The 22,418-nt window shown below is 44.0% G+C and overlaps 1 protein-coding gene across 1 annotated transcript in view; it reads left to right on the forward strand.

The window, feature by feature from the left end:
- Window positions 1-5,843: 5,843 nt before the first annotated feature.
- Window positions 5,844-22,418, forward strand: part of Tspan13 (tetraspanin 13) — a 32,367-nt gene continuing 15,792 nt past the window's right edge. The window contains exon 1 of the mRNA XM_004626436.2: window positions 5,844-6,134. Coding sequence (XP_004626493.1) covers window positions 6,072-6,134 — 63 coding nt within the window. The 5' untranslated portion in view covers window positions 5,844-6,071. The remainder of the gene's footprint in view (window positions 6,135-22,418) is intronic.

The following is a 22,418-nucleotide window of genomic DNA, read 5'->3' on the forward strand; positions in this document are numbered from 1 at the left end:
GCCGAGAGGAAAAGGTTCTAGCTCTTCCCTGCGTCTGCTCAGGAGACAGAATATCAGAGGGAAGATGGACCAAATGCAGTGAAACATCTATCTGTCAGCGCAAACAATTTAGGCACATCAATTCCACTTGAAACCACTGACATTTTAAAACTTGGCACTTAATGTTTCTAATGATAATATTTTATTGGCTAAAGAAATATTGCACTGGGGTTTAGTCTTCATGTGGTAAGCTGCGGGAGAAGCAATTTGAAATTTACTGTATCACTGACATTTTATGTGACTGTAAATTGTGTATGAACACTTTGATGTTTATGTAATTTCTTGTTCATATTCCTGAGGTGCACAGAGAGGATTTTGGTAGAGTAGTGAACGGGGTTTCGGAGTAATTACTTTGATGTGTTGAGCATAATCAAATTCTGATGCTGACTTATTTAAAAAGAGGTGTTGACCTTAATAAAAAATGTTTAACAGAAAATAAAAATGATACTAAGAAAATAGAAAAAAAATGCTTAAAACATAAATGGGGGGGGGGCAGGGAAATAGCTCAGTGGAATAAGCGCTTGCCTGGAAAGCAGAACGGCCTGAACTCAATCCCCAGTTATGAGAGAGAAGAGAAGAGAAGAGAAGAGAAGAGAAGAGAAGAGAAGAGAAGAGAAGAGAAGAGAAGAGAAGAGAAGAGAAGAGAAGAGAAAAGAAATAAAGGAAAGTTGAGATAATGTCAAGTTTAACCTAGCCCTGGAGTGAGATTTAGGAGGACTGTGAAAATGGGAGATGGGTTACTCAGCACTGGAGAATTCCCTTCCCTCCCTGCTAAAAGATTCAGACTGCAAAACTAAAGTACAGTCTCCAAATGGAACTGGTGAGTTTGCTGCAGGGCATATGGAACAAACATCGTTCAAATCCTTTTCATCAAGGGCATGTACCTCTCCAAGCCAAATGCTAGCAGCGCTGGTAACTAACAGCAAGCAGTGCTTCTCCGTGCGGTGTGGGCGCCTGCCTGAAGCTGGCCCCAGGTCACCCTCTGGGGTCCACACCACCCTCCTCCACTCCCAGCCAGGGTGCGTAGGCACCAGCAGCAGCCTCATCCCAGGGACACGCAGGGTCTCTGTGACCTCTGACACCTTCGACTAGAGATTCTGCTTTCTGGTGCCCATGGTAGAACACCACACACTGGGCAGGTTTTAACCAAAGAGGTGGATTTGGTTCAAGATCCTGGCGGCAGGAGGTTGAGGGGCTGCTCTCAGTGGTGCCCCCCTTTCTGCATGTGGTGAGAGGACCCAAGGGGCTGACTCTGCCCGTGAGTCTCTCTCCCTCCTTTTAGGAAAACACCAAGATTCCTTCACCCCAAGACTTTTTCTAATCCTTCCCGCCACCCACCTCCAAACACCATAGCCAGATTAAGAGGGTTTTTCCCCTCTTTCCCCACCATGAAGTCTGTGGGATGCTCCAGCCATATCCACCAGAGCAGCCTTTACTAAATCTTATACTACATCGCAGGCTGAGACTCAGCCTCCCAAGCCCTCTTCCTCCTTTCCTCACTTCTTTCCTGGCACCTCCAGATGTCAGACCTGCTCCTTGGTTGTTTAGCATGGCCAGCTTCCTCTACCTCCCTCCTTGGTTCCAGCCTGAGACTGCTTCTAGTTCCTTTCTTGTATCTCTAAGTCAGGGGGCCTCTGGCCTCTCAGAAGACCCGGACTAATTTCTGGGAATGTTCTTCGTCCTGGTTCAAAACTAAGGAGAAATTCTAAGTACAATCACCTCAGCCATCCTGTATAGATGCTTGCATGTTTTTCTCCCTATGTTTTTCCTGTCTTTTCTCCTTTCTCCCCCCTTCATTTTTTAATCCTTAAGCTCCCTTTCTTTTTCATTTTACTACATATGTTATATCTTTCAGGTTTTATTTCTTCTTTTGGGTTCTAACACTAGGGAGACAAAAATTACACATGTGGGTCTGGTTTATTTCACTTGTATGAGTATAGTCTCTAGTTGCATCCACTTACTTAGGAAGGCTGAGGTGATTGTACTAAGAATTTCTATCATTTTTTAAAAATAGCAGTTAATGTGTAGAATTTTCACCTTGACTAACTGTATGCTGACATCTGCAGCTAGGCAACTACATCAAGGACAACAATGTCTAATACAAAAGCCATGCCTGAATGCCTGCCATCTTGGTCTTCTTAATTGTGTACCATTTCTAAAGTCATATCAATTATTACCATACTGTCTTTAAAATAAATTTTTAAAAAAGGTAAGAGAAGAGAAACAAGAACAAAAATATAAGGTTTCCTGGAAGCAAGTGATAATATTCAATCATATGTCCAATCTTATATAACTATATCTGTTAAGCTGAGCAACAGATTTGATGATCAAAAATAGTATATCAACCATTGTTAATCAGCTATTCTTGTTTTGATAATTTGCAACATATGTATTGTTGTATGTTACCCTGTTTCTGATTTTTGTTCTTGCTTTTATTACTCTTCAAAATAAAATTAAATTAAATTTTTAAAAAGCTAAGGGGAAGGAAGAGAGGCAGAGCAAAGGGGCAAGGGGCAGAGAGAAGGGGAGGAGGGGGCGGAGGAGAGGAGGCTGGGCAATCTCCACAGCTGCAGTTGTGTTTTTCTGATCCCGAGTCCCATTTTCTTGATCATCTGAGTCTTTCACAGACAGTGAGCATAAGAGATTGTTTGAGACTGAAGTAAGTAAATCCTGAGACAAGGTACTGAGGTGGAGCCGGGTCGGATTTGTTACCAGGCTGGTAGATTCAGTTCACCGCTGCTCACTGCTCCCGGGACTTCTCAGCGCATAATCACAACTTCAGTCTGCACGGAGGTGTCCCTGTGCTGCACGGTGGGGTCCCCAGCTGGCTGTGCCTTGGGAGAGCCCTGTGCTAGGTGACCTGCTGTCACCTGTATTCTTTGCTCTCCTGTTATGCTCTTGGCCTTCTGTCCCTCGTGGGGTCACTCTGCCCTGTTACTCTGCTCTAGCCTTTCAGGGACTTTTGCAGGATACCATGGAGGTTTTCTCTCCTGTGAATCCCTTTGTCGTAGATTAGGAAAAGACTCACACAGAGCTGTAGGGATTTTTTTTTTATCCCATTCTTCTTGACCTTCCCCCAAGTTTTAGCCACCACCTTGTACTCGGGGAGGACCTGAGCACTTTAAATAGTTGGGAAGGAAGGCTGTTTCTCAGTACTCTGGCCTGAGCACAGTCTTTAGCACCGTAACCCTGTCTAGGCAACAGCCCACAGGGCACAGGTGGCAAATAATTGCAGACTCACCTCTGTGGCTAGGGGCCTTGCACTCTAGTCGGCAACACTGGTTCAAATATTAGGACACTAAGAGATGATCAAGTGGCTATTGTGGCACATGGTGGCAATCACAGCACTCTGGGAGGCTTAGAAGGGAGGATCTTTAGTTCAAGCCCAGCCAGGGCAATTTAGCAACACAGTGAGATTTTATTTAAAAAAAAAGAAAAGGACAGTAAGAAGAAAAATATATATGGCTGGGGATGTAGCTCAGTACAAAAACCCTGGATTCAGCCCCGTCTCTCTCTCTCTCTCTCTCTCTCTCTCTCTCTCTCTCTCTCTCTCTCTCTCTCTCTCTCACACACACACACACACACACTAAGTGTTCAGCTAGTTTTAATTTTCCTTCCCAGCTAATGTAAAAGGAATGGAATTTTGGAGAGGTTTTTTGTTGGTGTTGTTTTCTTCCTAAGAATATTTTATCATGTCTGGGTTTTAGTTCTGCTAGATGGCTTTCCTTTTTTTTTTAAATTTAGTACAGGGTCTGCAGGGTCTCACTACACAGATCGGACTCGTAGTGATTCTCCTGTTTTCAGCCTCCCAAGTACTGGGATTACAGGTGCACACCACCATGCCCAGTCTCAGTTCCTGTCTCAGTGCACCCCAAGGGCGGGGCTGGCAACGCTGGAGATCAAACCCCAGTCCCTGTGTCTGCCTAAGCAGGGGCTTTAATTCATTGAGCTATCTGTCCAGCCCTGTTAGATGTCTTTAGTCCTTCAGTTTTTTGAAAGGTATTTCCAAGACTATGTCATTCTTTCTGTGGTGGAAACAAATGTCTTTTGCAAATTTCTACATCCACATCAGAAAGAGAAATCCCACAATATCCATTTGTTTCCTTTTTCTTTATTTTTTGGCGGGATCAGGGATTGAACTGAGGCCCTTGTGCTTGCCAGGCAAGCACTTATTCTACTGAGCCATCTTATTTGTTTTCTTCTGCTATTTGCATTGCTTCCTGTTTTCCCTATCAAAGGCCACAGATCTTATCAGATAACCCTGCTACAACTACAGCTCTTGGGTCTTGACGGGATTCTGCAACTGATCTCTTCAATTATGCCCCAGCCTTGGGATAATTATAACTTTCTACTCTTGCTTGTGCTGGATACTTCTCCATCCTTCGCTGGCTTCTTTTAAGCTTGTCCGCACTTTTTATAATAGTACTTTTATGAAACTCTTCTCAGGTATACTATTTAAGCCATCTACTTCCTGCTGGGGCCCAGATTGATAGGTAATATTTCTTTGAGAAAAAGAGAGGGGCTGAACCCACAGGGAGACAGTGAAGAGCATTGTGAAGAATGTGCAGGGAAAGTTGCCCAGCAGGTTGAGTAATAGTTCAAATGGCAATAATGTTCCTGACACCCAGGAATATGAAGAAGACGGATAGATTTCCCTGCCAGCACCTCTCCTGGCTTTTAAAAAAGGAAGCGGAGTATCAAAATATTGTTTAGAGTTGAGGGTCATACTCCAGCATAATTTCTGGTACTCTTCTGATTGCAGATCAAACCTTGTTGGTGTGCAGAGGAAGCAGAGGACTCCAAGAAGATGAATGATTTTAATCAATTTTATTGAAACCATTTAGCTCGTGCATTCTCGGAACTTTCAATTGAGAATTTGAAATCTTAATTTCCATAGGAGTATGGTAAACTTCACACTCCCCACCCCCATCCCTGTGGATACTATGAAACAACAGAATTTTCATGGCTTAGCCTGGAGCCCAGTAGGTATTACAAGACCAGAGGTCTGCTGCTTCTGAACCTTGCTCCGTGCCAGACTCTGTGGAAGGCCTTTAATATCCACATGACAGATGAGGAATGGAGATGCTTCTCTACGCCGACAAGAAATAAGTGCCAATGAGTCCCTTCAGGTGAAGACTGCTATTAAAAGGTTCTCCCAGTTCTTAATTGGGCAAAAATGAGCTTACTGAAATTCACCACTGGACCCAAAAGTGGTGACTCCCGGTTTTCTTTCGCAGGGCGCATCTCTGAAGTTTACTGGTATTTGTGCAATTACCCTTCAGGTCAGTCTGCGCGCCCAGACCCCGGTCCTACGCCAGGCCACATGCTTCCCTGTCCTGGAGAGAAGAAACGTCATGCCCTCCTTTTATTCCTCTTTCTTTGTCCTCACTCCATTCCCTCCCTCCATTCTTTCGGAAGCCTTTCACCTTCTTCATTTCTTGCCTCATTCACCAGAGGCCACGAGCTTGTGTTGAGATCTCATGCAAAATGGTGCCACGTCATCCGGCAGGCCCGGGAGCCCAGGGCGCCGTCCCCGTCTCGCCACCCGCGCGGGTCCCCGTCCGGCCAGCCCTCCGCTCTGCACCTGCGCAGGGCAGCCACGCGAGGCCACGATCACGCGCGTGAGCTCAGGCTCGCTCCCCTCCCCCTCCCCACTCCACCTCCGGGCGGCCCCGCCCCTCCCGGATCCCGGCCGGCCGGGCGCATTTATTTGCATATTGCTACCTTTGTTCCCCTCCGACAGCCAATCAGCGCGCGGGGTAAGGCGTGGGGTGGGCGTGGGCGGGGCCGAGGTCCAGCATCCCGCGGGAGCCGCGGCGGCCGCAGGTTCCGGAGCGGGTGGGAGCGGCGCGTTGCAGCCTCCCTCGGCCCCGGCCCGGCTCCGACCCGGCCCGGCCCAGACCCCGACCTGACCTCGGCCCGCGGGCGCCGCTGCGCTGCCTGGCCAGGCCCAGGCGCGAGGACAAAGCGGCAGCGGGCGGGCGCCGTGCGAACCAGATTCACCTGCAGCTGCGGGCCACGCGGGCTCCAAGATGGTTTGCGGGGGCTTCGCGTGCTCCAAGAACTGCCTGTGCGCGCTCAACCTGCTCTACACCGTGAGTGCCGCCGCCGCCCGCCGCGATCCGCTGCTCCCGACCCGGCTGCACCCGGCTGAGCGGAACCGGGGAGGCGGCGCGGGGGACGGGCGCCTCTGGGCCGGGGCTGCACGCTGTGAACCTTCGGACCAGGGCCTCCCGGCGGGTTCGCAGGATGTCCGCAGCTTCCGAAGTTTGTTTCGTGCTCGCAGAAAGGGATGTGTTTTTGTGGATGTTGTTGCCAGGTTCAATGCTTTTTCCGGGTGGGCTCACCCCCTCCCTCCCCCATCGGTCCCCTCGCTCCATTTTAGGCGAGGCCCTGCAGGACACCAGCGGAACCGCCTCCCACGTCGCTTCTTTTGGGGCCAGGCAGCTTAGGCCTCTTTCTGTGAACCCGGAGGCTCCCTGGGGGTTTGGAGGCGCAGCGCTTGGTGAACAGGAGGAGGGCAAATTGACGTTAATTGAATGGCTACCACATCTCAGGTTGTGCCTGCAAGGTATTTGTTCTCCATTCTGACAACTCTTAAGGCCAGCAGAGTTGTCTGCATTTTTATAAGTAAAATAAAGATCCAAGAGGAGCTTAGGACGTTTTCAAGCTGGTAGTTGGTGAGTCCGGAAAGGAGCCCGTTTTCTGGAACCCAGATCTTTTTACAGCCGCCTCGAGGGTGGAGGAAACTTCCTCCTCTGGCACCTCCCTTCACCGAGCTCTTCTTGCTCCGGCCACTGTAGACGCACACCTGGTCCCTAGCAGCACCCACCCTGAAAACAAACCGGCTCTCCTACCTCAGCATGAGCCGGGCCATCTGGACAAGCTTAGGTTACATCCTTGGGAGGCTGCCCTGTGGCCACCATCGCGAGAGATGCTGGGTCATTTTACGCTTATTGCTTTTTCCTTTGCGAACATGATGGCAGAGCGTGCGAGTCAGGACGGCAGCGGGCTTAGGGTAGGTCCTGGCTTGTTAGGAATCTGGTCAGCTCGGTCCCTAATGGGAGCTGGGAAAAAAACGTTGCTAGAACACCTGGTGGTACTTGGGACATTGTAGCAAGTTAGAGATCACAGTCCACCTGTCTCACGTGAGGCATGTGTATCGCGTCATTTGCCCAGTATGTGCTGATGAGTTCTTTCGCTTTTTCTTTCATTAGCATACAGGGTCTGCTTAAAACTTCAGATTTTCCTCTCTTTTGTGCCCTGACTTCTGGTTCCTTTTCTGTCAATGATTTAGTCATTTGTTCACTCACACTTAATCTTACAGTGTCTGTTTACACAGTGCGATGTCTGCTTTCCCCAGGGCGTGGGGTGGGTGAGTTCTGTAGATTGTTTTAATCTACAAGTTATTATATGGCAAGTTACTTTCAAATCAAGTTCTGTTAATTTCAAGATACACCATTTCTTGTATTTACCCCATACCTAGAGAACAAGAAGAAAAAAGGTTGATTCTAAAGGAATATACACTAGACTGATAACTATTCTAAATTTTTGACCTTCAAAGGCTATTCAGTTGATTTTAATAGCTATTCAGTGAAACAACTAACTGGAAATTCATGGAACTAAGAAAATGGTCCTTTAAAAATTCTAGACTTTTGGGACAAAGGGAAATTTCAGCCTGGCCCCTTCTGCAGCTTTTTAGGATGAAAAAAAAAAAAAAAAACAAAAAAAAAAAACGGTGGTTGAGTGTAGGGTTGAGTTGGGGACTTGAAAGACATTTCTTTACAGTACATGAATGGAAGAATCCCTGCTGGTCATTGTCATAAATACTTGCCTGCTCTATGTGCTCTACTGAAAACTGTTTGGTAAGCCTGGGTCTGAGGTCATTTCTGAAAGTGAATAGAAGCAGGCTTTCCCCGGGGAGTGGCAGGTGTAAAGGCTGCGTCTACCTTCAGCGTCAGCTGGAAGCCTTTTCCCAAGGAATTTAGTCTCCACCAGCTCCGCCATGTGTGCACGCTGTGGTGCTGTATAATGAGCCTGTGATTTCTGGTGACTTCTGGTCAGTCCAGAAAGTGGGGCTCAAAAAAAAGCTGAAAGAAACAGCCCCAAACTCGTCTTGGAGACTTGGTGGTTATGCAGAGGTTACCTGTTGATCTGGTTGATATTTATTTATTTATTGGTCTGCCTTGATGGTGTTAAATAAGGAGCCATCTAGTATTGAGCCATGTTTAGTACAGTATATGCAAAAAGTTTGTAAGTATATAAGGAAAGAGGGGCCAGCCAGATAGCTCAACATACTAAAACGCCTGTATAGGCAGGCGCAGGGACGGGGTTCCATCCATGCTGGCCCCACCCCCAGGGTGCGCTAAGACAGGGACTGAGACTGGGCGTGGTGATGCCCTCGCTTGGGAGGCTGAAAACAGGAGGATCACTATGAGTCCAATCTGTGTAGGGAGACCCTGTAGACCCTATACTAATACATTAGAAAGAAAAAAAAAATCCAAGAAAAGAGGTGCGTGATAGTCCCTTAATGTACCTTCCTGGTGGTTTAAGGAGAACTTGACTTGCCCTGGAACGCTGGGCATCCAAAACATTCTTCACTCAGCAAACATTGGTTGTGTGCCTACTTTCATTTGCAACTCAGTCAGGAAATACAAACCAAATGAGGCTTTGAAAGCACCATGTCTTTATGAAGCCTCTTTTTTGTTTGTACCTTTTCTGCGTAGGACCTCCAGAGCTGCACGTAGTCATACACTCTTGCCTGCTCTGTGCGCTCTGCTGGCAGCTGTGCTGTGGAAAGGGATACAGAGAGAAATATTTGGCCTGTTCAGGCAGGAGCTAGCTGGGCAAATGAAGTGGCATATGAGGGTTTACACGCTCTAAAATTGAGGACTGGGGAAGGTCTTTGTAGGGTAGGAATAAAGGTTGAATTGGAGGAGTTGTAGAAATATTGTAGAGGTTCCTGATATTTTAAATACCAAGTAAAACTATCTTGTGAAAATGATTTTTTTAATAGTATATTTTCGTATGGATATATTTTGGCAAATAGTGAAAACAACTAAATTTGTAGGGAATTTCACGAACTATGGAATATATGTATTAAAATATGTATCATTTTGAAGTGTTGTTGCTGTTGTTGTGCAGGGGATCAAACCCTAGGGCCTAATGCACAGGAGGCAGCATTCGTTCAGTGACTATTTCAGCTTTACATAGTCTAGATTTGTGGTGCATTCTTTTTGTGCTTCCTTTTTTTCCCTCCTCCTCTTGCTACCTTCCTTTACACCCTTCTTTCATACTGAGCATGAAACTCAGGACCACATACAGGGTAAGCAAGAGCTAAGGACCAGACAGTGTCTCCCTAGGTCACTGGCTTTGAGCATGAGGTCTTCCTTAGTCTCCGGAGTACCTGGAATTACAGGTGGGCACTACCATTCGGCTCCTTGTGCCTCCGAACCAGAGAAGAGAGCTCCATGGGAAAAAAAAAAAAAGTTGAGTAGCTGACTTTGTTAAGTAACGTCAAACTGAAAAATACAACCAAAAATATGTATTCACTCTGCTGGGGCCTTAAAGAATGGTGCTACAAGAAGTATATCTGTGTGTCTAATGAATGGTTATACAGAGAGAACAGAAAGGAGCTTGCAGTCTTCAAATCAAGAAGGAAATTTAAGAAGTTTCAGTTTTGTTTCTCTTTTTGTGTATTCATTCCTGAAATCTCTTGCTATGCTTTCTCTTTTCTTTTCTTTCTTTAGTGACTTTTTCCCCATATACCTTTGGCTGTTTTGAGAAAAACTCCTCATGCACCATCAAAATTTACAGTAGTACCTCACTTTGCAAACTTGATGTTTTCATGATTGTGGTCAAAAGCCAAGTCAGATGAGAGCCGAATCGCATTCAGTGATTAGGTTCAATGTTGACCTCACGGGGAAATCTGCTTAAGTTCTTGTCCAGCTAGGTTTGTGGCAAGAATTGAGTTCATGAACTGAAGCACTACTGTAGTCTGAGTTATATCAATTTTTAGGCTTGTTGATTTATATTTTAACACTTATACTTGTCAGATGATAAAATAAATCCAGTATAGTTTATGCAGAGAAAAATTGCTGTATTTATGAAGAAAATGCAAACCTTCCAGTTCTACGTATATATGTGAACAACATATTTTATTTGATCATCAGTTTCTTCATTTGTAGCATCAAACTGAAAAATACAACAAAAATTTGATGACATTTTTCATTCTTTCTTGTGTTAAGATAAAATAAGATGGACATAAATACTTTGTACTACAGAAGTAAACTTAAGGTGCCACCACTTCAAGGGGAAAAAATTGAACAATTTTAAACTTCTAATCACAAACTTTCATGCTTCAATGGAGAGATTTTTAAGCTGTTGGCATTTTAAACACATACAGGTTATTAAATCAATAGTCAGTTCCAGGAAGGCAAGATAAAATAATCCTTCAGTTGTAAGAAAAAGTGACTGAAGTGTGGTAAGTTTGAATTCAGAGTTGTAATTGTAATTTTTAGATTTTCAATTTAGCTGCTTTTTTTTTCCCATTCAGAGTCCTGGTCTCATCATTTAGAATGCTAGAAGAAAAAATTGAAGAATTTGTGGTTAGTCCCTTAGCGTTGTCATTATTATTAAATGTGGATTTGGATAATTCCTTTTGTGTAGTAAGATGGTGAAATGTGATAAGAGGAAAAGGGCCCAAAACCAGCCTGTCTGCACCAGATACCCCCGTACGCTTGAGAAGGCACCCAGTTAGCCCAAAAATTCTATAATTTTTCTTCAGTCTCAACTCATAAATGAAAAAGAAAAAATAAAAATAAAAAACAAAACCCTAATATTTCAGCCAAAGAAAAACGTCAGTTGCTTTCTAATGATTGTATTTCTATTTCTTAAAATTTCAGTTATTTTTCAAATATATGATTAGATTTGTAATACTGTCTCTGTTGTTTAACTTGCTGAATGCATTTAATTGGCTGCATTTTAAGTTAGGAAAATGATTCACTCCAGAATGGGAGCATTTTCAGAGGACATAATTATAATGATTTTTATAATCTTTTATGCCTTCTTTGGGGAGTGGTATTACCGATTGAACCCGAGGCCTCACCTATGCTCAGGCAAATACCGCATGTTTCAAAATTTTTCCAACCTTTAATTTTAAAAACACTGTAACACAAATGTGCTATTCGTACCATTTCTCATATGAATTGAGTTTATGGATATGCACACAGTTAACTACAAAATTATTGAATATGTTTCCAAAGAGAAACAATTTACTTTGGAGAAAATTCAGCCCGTAGTTTACTTTTTATTTTACTTATTGCAAAGGGTTTTTTTAATTAGTATATGTTTATGGTACATAATGATGACATTCCTGAGGGAGTTGCTACATACATGTGACATGCCTTTGTTTGAATGTCCTGTTGTCCTAATTTTTGTCTGTTTAAGTGGCCTAACTGGATGCCTTCTCAAGTGTACGGGGCTATCTGGTGCAGACAGGCTGGTTTTGGGCCCCTTTCCTCTTATCACATTTCACCATCTTACTACGCAAAAGGAATTATCCAAATCCACATTTAATAATAATGACAACGCTAAGGGACTAACCACAAATTCTTCAACATTTCATTCATGAGCTCGCTGCCTGCTAACTACCTCTGATATTGTTTTATGTATTTTAGCCAGCAAATTTTTGCCCTATTCTGCCTTTATGTCTTTGCTAACTTTGTACCTTTCTCTGTAAAGTTATTGAATAAAGCTTTCCCTATAAATTTTCTGTGATACCAGCCAGGCATGCGGCATGGTAGTGCATGCCTGTACTCCTAGTACTTGGGAGGCTGAAGCAGGAGGATTGTTCTAAGTTTGAGACCAGCCTGAACTACAAAGTGAGCCTAAGCCCAGCCTAAACTGCATAATGAGACCCTGTCTCAGAAAGACAAAAAAGAGAGAAAATTCTCTGATATCTTACTACTTAAGCGCCATCCCAGAATAATTAAAGAAGGCAGAGAATACTTCTTCTTCTTCTTTTTTTTTTTCAATGTTTCCTGGCTAGTTCTAGATTATACTGAGAGCTGAGAGCTGGTGTTGTCAGATTTGTACTCGGAATTTGCCTTGGACCCTGGCAGTGCTGTGTGGGGGCCCCTTTTCGCTCCCCGCTACACCTCTATCTTCTTGTTGCAAGAGTGTATTATTCTTATCTGCTTTTCCTTCTCTTCTTACATTTCCCAGCTTGCAGTTTTCTGCTTTTATTATTTTTTTCTTTTCTGACACAGAGTTTATGTTCTCTAAATACTTCCTGAATTGCATTTGCAGCTTTGGCTGCCCCCTGTCCAGCTGCTCTTGACAGGTGAAGCTTGCATAGGAGACTTGTGTTTTCTTTTGGAGGAGTCCTGGTTTATGGAAAGGACGGGTAGAGTGTGTGTTGGGGGGTGGGGTGGGGTGGGCAGAGGCAGCAAGCAGCGCCTGGTAGGAATGAGTGCCAGGAGTTGTGGGACTCAGAATGGAAGTGACCTGAGTACCGTAAGAACCGGAGCACTTATAGTCGATGAAATGTGGAACTGTGGGTGAGTTTGTTGCTCAAGATGTGACGTGTCTAATTTTTATGTAAAAGAAGATGGTGTAGTTTTGACCTAATATGATAAAATATGGTGTATATTTAAACTTAAAATTAATAACACCAAAAGATACATTGCCATTAATCTTCTACAGATTACCCTCTCCCCCTTCAAGCACACTTATTTATTTATTTGGTTCACATTCATAGTGACCCTCCCGTCTCAGCCTTCCCAGCGCTGGGATTGCAGGTGTGTGCCATCATGCCTGGTTCCAGGGCTGGCACAGCACATAGTACCAGGGATTGAACTCAGGTCCTTGCTCTTGCCAGACAGATGCTTAGACCCCCAGGCTATCTCCCTAGCCATACTTATCCTGTTGTTTTTGTAAATTTCTGAAGTGATTCTGGAAGTCCTCTTTTGTATCTTTAATTGTACTCCTGTAGCTGCCTCAACCTGTTCTCTGGCTGGCTTTGAACTCGGGATGATATTCCTGTCTCAGCCTGCTAAGTGCTGGAATTACAGTCATGCGTCACCATGCCTGGCTTCTGCCTTGATTTTTGATCACACCTCCTAAAGAGACTCACAAGAGGACTTCCAGAATTGTATCAGAAAGGGACAAGAACATTTGGGTAACTGTGTTTGGAGTGTGTGTGTGTGTGTGTGTGTGTGTGTGTGTAGGGATATTTTGAGAGTGGTAACAGCAATGGGTCTTATAGTAATAAATTTTAAAAATGTAAACATCCACTGTATATTTAGATCAGATAACACTGATTGAGAATAGCCGATACTGGCACGTGGGGAAGTGGCGGCACTGGGTGGGGGCTATTGCTGCGTTTGAGGTATGAAGTAATGGAAGTATGGACCTATATGGCAGCAATGGAAGTGACAGTAACAGTCAGTCCAGTGGGCATGGTGGTACACACCTATGGTCCTTGTACTTGGGAGGCTGAGACAAGAGGAGCGCCATGAAGTTGAGGCCAGCCTGGTCTATGTAGTGAGCTCAAGGCCAGCCAGAACTACCTACACTGAGTCTCAAAAGAAAAAGAAAAAGAAAAAGAAAAAACAGTCCAGTTCTAGACCTTGTGCGTGGGGGCAAGAGACTTTCTAAATGGATTGGAATGAGATATGAAAGACAGACAAGGTTCAGAGGCTGCATGATGGTGGCCCAAGCAGCTGGTAGTGTGGCTTTGCCTGTAACTGGGCTGGGAAACTGTTAGCTGGATCAAGCAGAGGTCAAGTAGGCCTTGGGATAAAAACAAAGGGTTCAGTACTAGATGTGATGCCCACGGATACCCAAGCATAGATGTCAGGCAGCACTTAGACAAATGACATTGCAGTTCAAGGGAGGGAGTATCAGGATTTAGGTTTTTTTTTTTTTTTTTTTCGATACCAGGGATTGAACTCAGGGACCCTGCGCTTGCCAGGCAGGCGCTTATTCTACTGAGCCATCTCTCCAGCCCAGTGTCAGGATTTAGATTCAAGGAGCTATCCACAGGGTGAATGGAATTCACAGAGTTGAGATCAGGTGAAGCCAGCATTAATGCTGGGCGCTAGAGAAAGGCAGTGGCTGTGGATCAGAACTGTGGCTGTCATTGACTGAGAGACAAGGCAGAGAATCCGGGTAGGAACAGCAGCCAGGGAGGAGGGGAGCCCGGTGTTCTAGAAGCCAGATGCACTTAGTGGCAGAGATGGGATGGAACATGTGTGTGAAATCTGCTGACGAGGTAGGGCTGGGGCTTCGTGCTTGATTTCGTTCTGTTTTAGTGCTGGCTCTGGAACCTTGAGTGCTGCACTACTGAGCTATGTCCTCACTCCCTTTTTAAAGTTTACATTGATAATCTTCTGAATGACGCAAGAGTTGGCCTTGAACTTGTGATTCGCCTGCCTCATCCTCCCCAGTATCCGGGATTACAGGTGTCTGCTACACCTGGCTCATGTAATTCTTGAATTCGGCAGTAAGAACACGTTGAAGCAAACAGTTAGCCTTTAATCTCCCAATGAGAAACCCTAAGCCCAGCAGCAGTGAGGTCTGTGTTCCTGCTTTCCTAAGTGTGCAGTATAGCCCAGCACATGATTGGTGTTGAGTTAACTGCATGCAGGAATCCATGCAGAGTGGTCCTGCCCTTAGCCGCACTCTAGTGTCACCAAAACCTCGGAAGATGGAAGGGGTTGGGTGGGGTCGGAACTTGGCTGGCAGCTGCCAACAAAGACATTGTAAAGCAGTTAACCCTGGGAAATGACAGGCCCAGGGCTCTTGCTTTCAATTCCCTTTGTGTAATGTCTTTTGAGGAGTCATTGGATATCTTGTACTTGTGCTTAGTAAGTATAAAAGCAGTGGCATTCTGGAGAACCTTAAGGAAAATGTAAGTCCCAATACTTGAGGGTTGTGTATCATTTGAAGAATAGAAATGAAACAATGAAAGAACTGAGGCCTTGCCGTCAACACAAAATAGCTAGTTATTTAGCAATATCTAGATTATTTATAGAAGGTCACATTTCCATCCAGATGTTTGTCATCATAGAAATGCATATTGGTCATCTTGAATTAGTCTTGTCTTCCACATTAAAATTTGCATGAAAGGGTTCAGCTTTTGAGAACATTTCCTTGTTATAATGTGGCAACATATACAGAAATTTGGCCTTTGTTCTCTTTAGCTATGACGGGATCCTGTGTTGCATGATTCCAACTATACTGATTCCAACTACATTGATGGTATAGTTGATCTGTATCTTAATTATGCCTTAAAGTTTCGTGCCCCACCTCCATTGTAACCTATCTCCATGTAGCCTAACAAAGTAGCTTGAAATAATTTAGTTACCAGGTGTAGTCCCCTGTTTTGTTTTGAATGTTCCAAGCTCTTTTATCCTCAAAGCAATTTAGTTACCTTGGTAGAATTTGCCAGCTACGAAAATGTAGCTGTTTTAGAAATATTCAAATCTGTCTTTGCACGTTGTTCAGCAAATGGGATAGGTACTTCATGAAGGAATGGAAACCTTTTTTATAAGTTGTATAGACAAAGAATGATCTGAGACACCAATAGGCTGAATTCCTTCCCTCACTCTGAATGTTGTTTATCGTGAAGATAAGCATTGACTTGTCCTTCCAGTGTAGTGAGCAGTATCAAGAGGTTTCTCGGGCCGGCAAGATAGCTCAGTGGACTAAGCTGGTGAATGAGTCTGCGCATGGTGGCACATGCCTGTAATCCCAGCACTGGCGAGGCTGAAAGCAGGAGGATCACTATGAGTCTGAGCTGTGTGTGAGACCCTGTACCACATACATTAAAAAAAAGAAAAGAAGAAAGGGAGAACTTTTTCAGCCACTAGTATATTTTAAAACCTGTTCGATGTCAGGCACTCTGCCAGGTGCTGGTAATATAGGATCGCCGCATACCCTGTCTGTGTGGCACTTCAGTGTGGCGTGTTCTGCGGAGCAGTTCTGATTACAGCTGCGGCAGGGAGCAGTGGCTGATGAATCCTTCCAGGTCTTTAACATTGTGGGGTTCGAGGACTCAGAGTATAGAGTTTATCCAAAATGAGATAGAAAGAGCAGCCAGCTTGGGATGACCTCATCCGGTGGGCTTTTGTTTTATTTTCTATTGTTTGAAGAGACCTTCACATTAACTTCCTAGTCCATTTTCTGTTGCCATAATGGACTGTCACACCCTGGGAAATGTATACAGAAGAGGAATTTGTTCCCTGCAGTCCTGGGGGCTGGAAGGGCCAGCCTAGGGGCTGCATCCAGGAAGGCCTCGCTGTATTTTAGCAGGAAGAAAGACTGGTCGGCAAAGACGTGGGGTGTGCAAGTTTAGGTCTGTCCTCTTCTTACAGAGCTCCGATCCCACTATAAGGTGCCTCCCTCAGGATCTCATTGAACCCCGATTTCTTTCCAGAGGCCCTGCCTCCAACTCCATCAGCAAGAGAACTGGAAGATTATGTTTCCAAGGCGTGAACTTTTGAGGACATACTCACGCCGCAGCAGACGAGTTCAGTTGTAGGTAGCATCAGCGCAGCGGTGCCACTGCTCAACGTGGCCATAGTCAATTGTTTTCATGTAGAAAGAATCAAAAGTGGGGAATGCAGGCCAAGGGTGTGTGGCTGGGGACCCAGCCCCCATCTGCTTCCTGCCCAATGGTGCCTGACATCATGCGGTTGTGTCCCTTGTCACCGAATTACATCTGCAACTCAAGACACTGTAATTTGTTCTGTGCCAGACAAAGATGTTGTTTTACAAGGATCCTGCATTTAAGGCTTTGTGGAGGGGGGACATTGAGATGACATTGACCTACAATAAACTATATATAACAGATAGCATTTGATCAGTTTTCACACATAGTATTTGCATACCTGCAGATCCATCACCATGCTCAAGACCTGTACTTCAGCCTATCCACCACCCCAAAGGTCTGCGTATCCCCTCTGTAACTCCTTTCTCTCCTTGCCCCTGCCCCAGATCGGCAGGCACCCGCTGACCTACTCAGCAGTCAAATGTAGGGTGAGGTCCAACTTGGCCTATGAGTGAGCAGAAAAAGATGACCTATGCCATTACTCTGGCTTCTCAACCCATTGCCTTCTTTTTGAACTTGGAATAGGAAGCTAAGGAAGATCTTTGAAAAATATATATTTGTAATTGACATATACTAGTTGTATGTATTTATGGGCTCATGTGTGGCATTTCAATACGTGCATATGGTGTGTCATGATCACACTGGGGTTATTGACCTCTCTGTCACCTAACATCCTTTCTTTGTGGCAGGAGTCTATACACGTCTCTGTACTAGATATTTTAAAGTTCTCTTCATTGTACTGTAGTTATTCCGCTGTGTTACAGAGCATTGGGAGTGTTTCCTTGCCTCCAGCTGCACCCCAGACCTGTTAGATACCCTCTCTCCAACCTTCTTGACTATTCTGTGTTTCAGTGAAAAGCACCTACTCCTGTTTTAAAAACTTGACAAAATAATGCAAAGCAAACCAAAAACCAACACCTCCTTGACAAAGATAAAAAGATTTAAATTTATTTTGGGGAGAGAAGGTGGTCACAGTGGTGACAGTGGTCAAGACCAGTGTACAATTGTAGGGGTTTTTGGGTTTGCTTTGATTTCTTTGTTTTGTTTCATGAGATAGGCTCTCTCTCTGTAGTCCAGGTCAGCCTTGAGTTCACTGCGTAGCCCACATTGGCCTGGAATGTGTAATCTGCTCTCAGTTTTCCAAATGTTGGAATTGCAGGCATATATCACCAATGCCTAGCAATTTGCAGCTTCTAAAGAAATTGTGATAAATGTTTGCAGGATGGAGCTTTTATTAACCAGGATGCTTTAAGTTAGAGATGAGTTTGCAAGATTGCTTTAGCTCCTATTACTGGGAGTCTAGTGGTTAGACCACAAAGGTTGGTTAGATCTGGGGACTCCGGAGAGATTACCTCTTGCTTTATACCCTGTGCTCCCTTTTTCAGAAGCTTGCTTCTGCTTGAATTCTTTTCCATGTGCAACATGGCCACTGGCACAGTCAACTTTGTCCTTATAGCTTTCTGTGCCAGAGGAATCCAAGCTTTTCTTTCATTGTCTTTGTGTCAGATATGGGACCTAGTTAATGATTATGTCGGCTTGTGGATGTATCCCTTAGACTGAACTCTGGTGACATGATGGGCAACCATGATTGGTCAGCTTGGTTCAGCTGCGTCTACTGCTGGTAGAAGTCTCAGTGAGCCAGTGAAACCCCAGAATTAAGGGTTGTAAAAAATAAATAGAAAAATACGTCTGTGTATGCAAGGTTGCAGAAGCAACATACGTAGACTACAGAGGTCATTCTTCTGGGCAGTGTTTTGAGTGTTTCTTCGTTCTAACTCTAGAATATTCCAGAAATTTTTTCATCATTCAAATGGCTGGGTGTAGTGGCTTAACATTTCAACACTTTGGCACACTGTGCACATTTTTTCTTTGTTCTTTAATAGCATGGCATGTGTCAGTCCAAAATTGCACGAACACATGTGTTGACTAGAATGACCTCAGAGATAAAATTGTCTTCATCTTAAGAAGAACTTCTTGCTCTCAGACAAATTTGGTAAGTCACTGTGTGCTCTTGGGCTCGAGTGGGAATGGAGGTATATGTGGCAAATATTTTTGATTCAGATAGAAGAAGAAAAAGCACCAAAGAAATAAAATAGCATTTGGTAGTTAACTAACAACAATTCATGTGAGGGGACAGCTCAATTTTTCTTTCATGTCACCGGGCAGCCAAATCTCATAGAGGGTAAGTTAAAAAAGATATGCTACTCAAATGTATTGATCTGGCTACAAAAGAAAAAACTGTAATTTCTTAGATGCTGTAATCATATCTTTCATATTCCATCTAAGTGCTAGCAGTTACATAAATATATTGTTCGGTGCTATGATAGAGTGGTAGAGGGAGGGGCAAATGCAGTCAGCAAAAGCTTGCTACAGAGGTGCCGCTGTATCCTTTCCCTCCAAGGTCCTCTCTGTGTGATGAGAGCAGTAGGTTGGGGTCCCTGGCCACGAACCCCTGTGCCTGGGTGCTTGCTGGGTCTGTGCTGTCCACTGAGCTTTGCCCAGTGGCCCAGGTGTCCCTGTGTCCCTTGCCCCTGTCAGGACTGTCTTTACCTCATTTGTCTCCTTGCCACTCTCAGCACACTCTCTTGGGATTTGCTTGGGAAACTGTGCCAACTTCTGACACGTTTATCATCTAGCTGGGGTGGGCCTTTTTCCATTACAGCTCTTTTAACTCTCCTAAAACTCTTCTTGTGCGATAAACTTTTCTTTGTTTTAGGGACAAAACAGGAAAGGTTGGCGCTTCCTGCTCATAAAAACATCGCTATCAAGGAGTTAACAGATCCAGGTTATTTTTTTATCAGCATTCTGTCTCCCAAAGGAAGGAAACTATTTATCATAGGGCTAAATTTATTTTCAATTACAATTGGTTTCATAAAGAAACTCTTACTATAATTGAACAAAGGATTCTCTGAGGCTGCTTTGTCTACCAAGTTATAGTGACAAGCTTAGAATTCTTAATTATGCAGTTGGAATTAATTTCATTTGAATCAATAATTTTTAGATCACTAGCTTGAAAGATTTCATGTAATCTCATTAATTACAAACCAACAATAACACATAATTACCATCACCCCAAAATAAATTGTTTCATTATCTTTAAAAGGCTTCCTTTTAGTGGAACTTAAACATTGATAAATCCTGAGACCTATTATAAATATTTAGGATTTATAATATTTCTATATTTTTAATTTTAAAATATTTGGGGGATTTTGTTATAGTTGGAAATGTCAGTCACACATAATCAACACTTGCTTTCAATTTTTTAAAGACCAAACAGTATTGGCAGGCAGAGAGTAGAGCAATAGACTGACCTTTTAAATGTCATATCACTTATTTATTAAAAAATACTAAAGAAATAAAATGAACTACAAACAAACAAACAAATATGGCTGGGCATGGTGGCACACACTTCTGATTCCAGAACTCTGGAAGGTGAGGCATGAGGGTCACAACTTTGAGCCCAAAACAGCAGGTTTAGTGAGACCTTGTCTCAAATTAATAAAAAAAGGCTTGGATTTGCCTCAGTGTGAAGGCCCTGGGTTGAATCTCCAGGCCTGCAAAACCAAAACCAAACCAACAATAAAAGCTTAAACATAATTTGGGGGTTTTAGCAGAAGATTGATTGTCTCGCTAAGTTCATAAAAGTACAGTTTCACTGTTGTAATAGATGCAAGATTTGTTTTAAAGTAAGTGTTGAGTCTGTGTCTTTATCCTCCTTTGGGAAGGGCCCTTACAAATGATAAGATTGTATTTGTGTGTGATCCTGCACGCCTGCCTGTGTGTAGGCGTGCGCGCGCGTGTGTGCATGCGTAGCCCAGAGAACGCTCTCGATTACCCACGTGTAGATAATCAGTAACTCATTGATCCATATTGCCTGCTTCTTGAGGTCTACCTGCCTTCACTTGAGAGCTTTCTTCTTTCCTAAATGGGAGAAAGAAGGAATTTTGACTGCATTTGATGATTAACCAGCTAGAATAATAATAATACAAGATATTTGAAAGGCGATGAGAAGATATTCCTTTAAATTACTGGGTTTATTGGGGAGATAGCTCAGCGGCATAAGCACCTGCCTGGCAAGCACAAGGTCATCAATTCGATCCCCTGTACAAAAAAAGAAAAAAAATCACTAGGTTTGGGAAATAGTAGGAACCAAGGCTGGGTGAAGAAAACTGGGCCAATTAATACAGAACAACAAAGCAGGAACATTGAGAATTGGTGCTCTCATATGAAAGAGCTTTTACCCTCTTCAAGTTGAATTAGTCTTTCCTGGGCACAGAAAGCACCATGGCAGAGCTGAGCCGCGTGCAGAGCTGAGCCAGGTGTGCCTGCGGGCTGCATTTCATGGATGCAGTGTTGAGCTGAGTGCCTCTCCCTAGGGGCTGAGTGCAGGGCGAGGGACGTGGCTCAGTGACAGAGCGCTCCGCCTGTCCGGCACACTGCGGGCCCTGGGTCCAGTCCTGCACTGAGCAGTAAAACAAGTTAAGTGCTAAAATAAAGCTGCTGGTCCTCTCTGTAGTGCCTTTTTTATTTTCCTGTGGTCTCTTCTGGTAGCCACTGCTCAGAAATTGACATCTGTGATTCCTGTACACTTCTGTGACATTTAAGACAGTCCCACTTATTAGCTATCCACAGAGAATATATGGGTTTTCTTTTTTTTTATATCTGAAAATCTGCATGAATGATGTTTCTTCTATATTTTGTCTGATTTATTTTATGGAGTGTGTGTGTGTGTGTGTGTGTGTATATGTGTGTGTGTGATAGAGGTTGAATTCAGGGCTTTGGGGTATAACTATACCTTGGACCTTTTGTATTCCTACTCTGAGACACAGGCTTGCTAAAAATGCTTAGGAGGCTCAAACCAGTGATCCTCCTGCCTCAGCCGCCTCCCGGAGTGTTCCACTACACCTAGCTGTTTTGTTATGATTTTGAAGTTCATTGATTTCATGGGAATAAATGTCATCCTGCTGTGTGCTTCCAGCAGGGTCTGTGGATTCTCTTGCCACTTTTGGGGATTGCCTTTAATTTTTTGGCATCACAAACAAGGCCGCAGCCGGCTCGTGGGTTGTGTCTTGCTGGTACAACGAGTCCATTTGTCTTGGAGCTTCACCTACAAGCAACTGCTGGGTTAGTCAAGCAGACATACATTTAACCTCTTTGCCAGCCACTCTGTGAATAGCTAGCGCACTTACACTTCCTGCGCAGGAGTTCTGGATTCTCTTCATCCCTTTGTTGCCGTCTGGCTTTAGCTTTGCCACTCCAGTGCATGGAGTGCCCAGGAGACTGTAGCTTGCTGTGCTGTGTTGTTTCCTAATGAGATTTAACCTCTTCCTGGGATTGGTTGACCTTGGGGATTTTCTCCAGGCAGTTGCCTTCTACTTTTGGTCTCCTCTCTGCTTTTTGTCTTACCAAGTTGACTTGCAGGTGCACCCGAGTATATATGAGTGCTGGAAATGTTTTCTTTTAATTGTAGACATATTCCTTATAGTTGTAATTGCTGAACACCATTACAGTATTTTCTACTTTTTCCTAGAAGTTTAGGTTGTGCTTTTCTTATTTAGGCTTAAATTTGTGAGTTGAAGTAGGGACTATTATTGTCTTTTTTAAAATTTTATTTTAGTAAGGGTCTTACTATGTAGACTGGACTCCTAGTGATCTGCCTGTGTTCAGCCTCCCAAGAGCTGGGATTACAGGTGCGTGCTACACGCCCATTCTCAATTCCCATCTCACTGTGCCCTGGGGTCTGGGCCTGCATGGCAGGCCTGGG

This window comes from Octodon degus, unplaced genomic scaffold, assembly GCF_000260255.1.
Source record: "Octodon degus isolate 3935 unplaced genomic scaffold, OctDeg1.0 scaffold00015, whole genome shotgun sequence".
Taxonomy (NCBI): Eukaryota; Metazoa; Chordata; class Mammalia; order Rodentia; family Octodontidae; genus Octodon; species Octodon degus.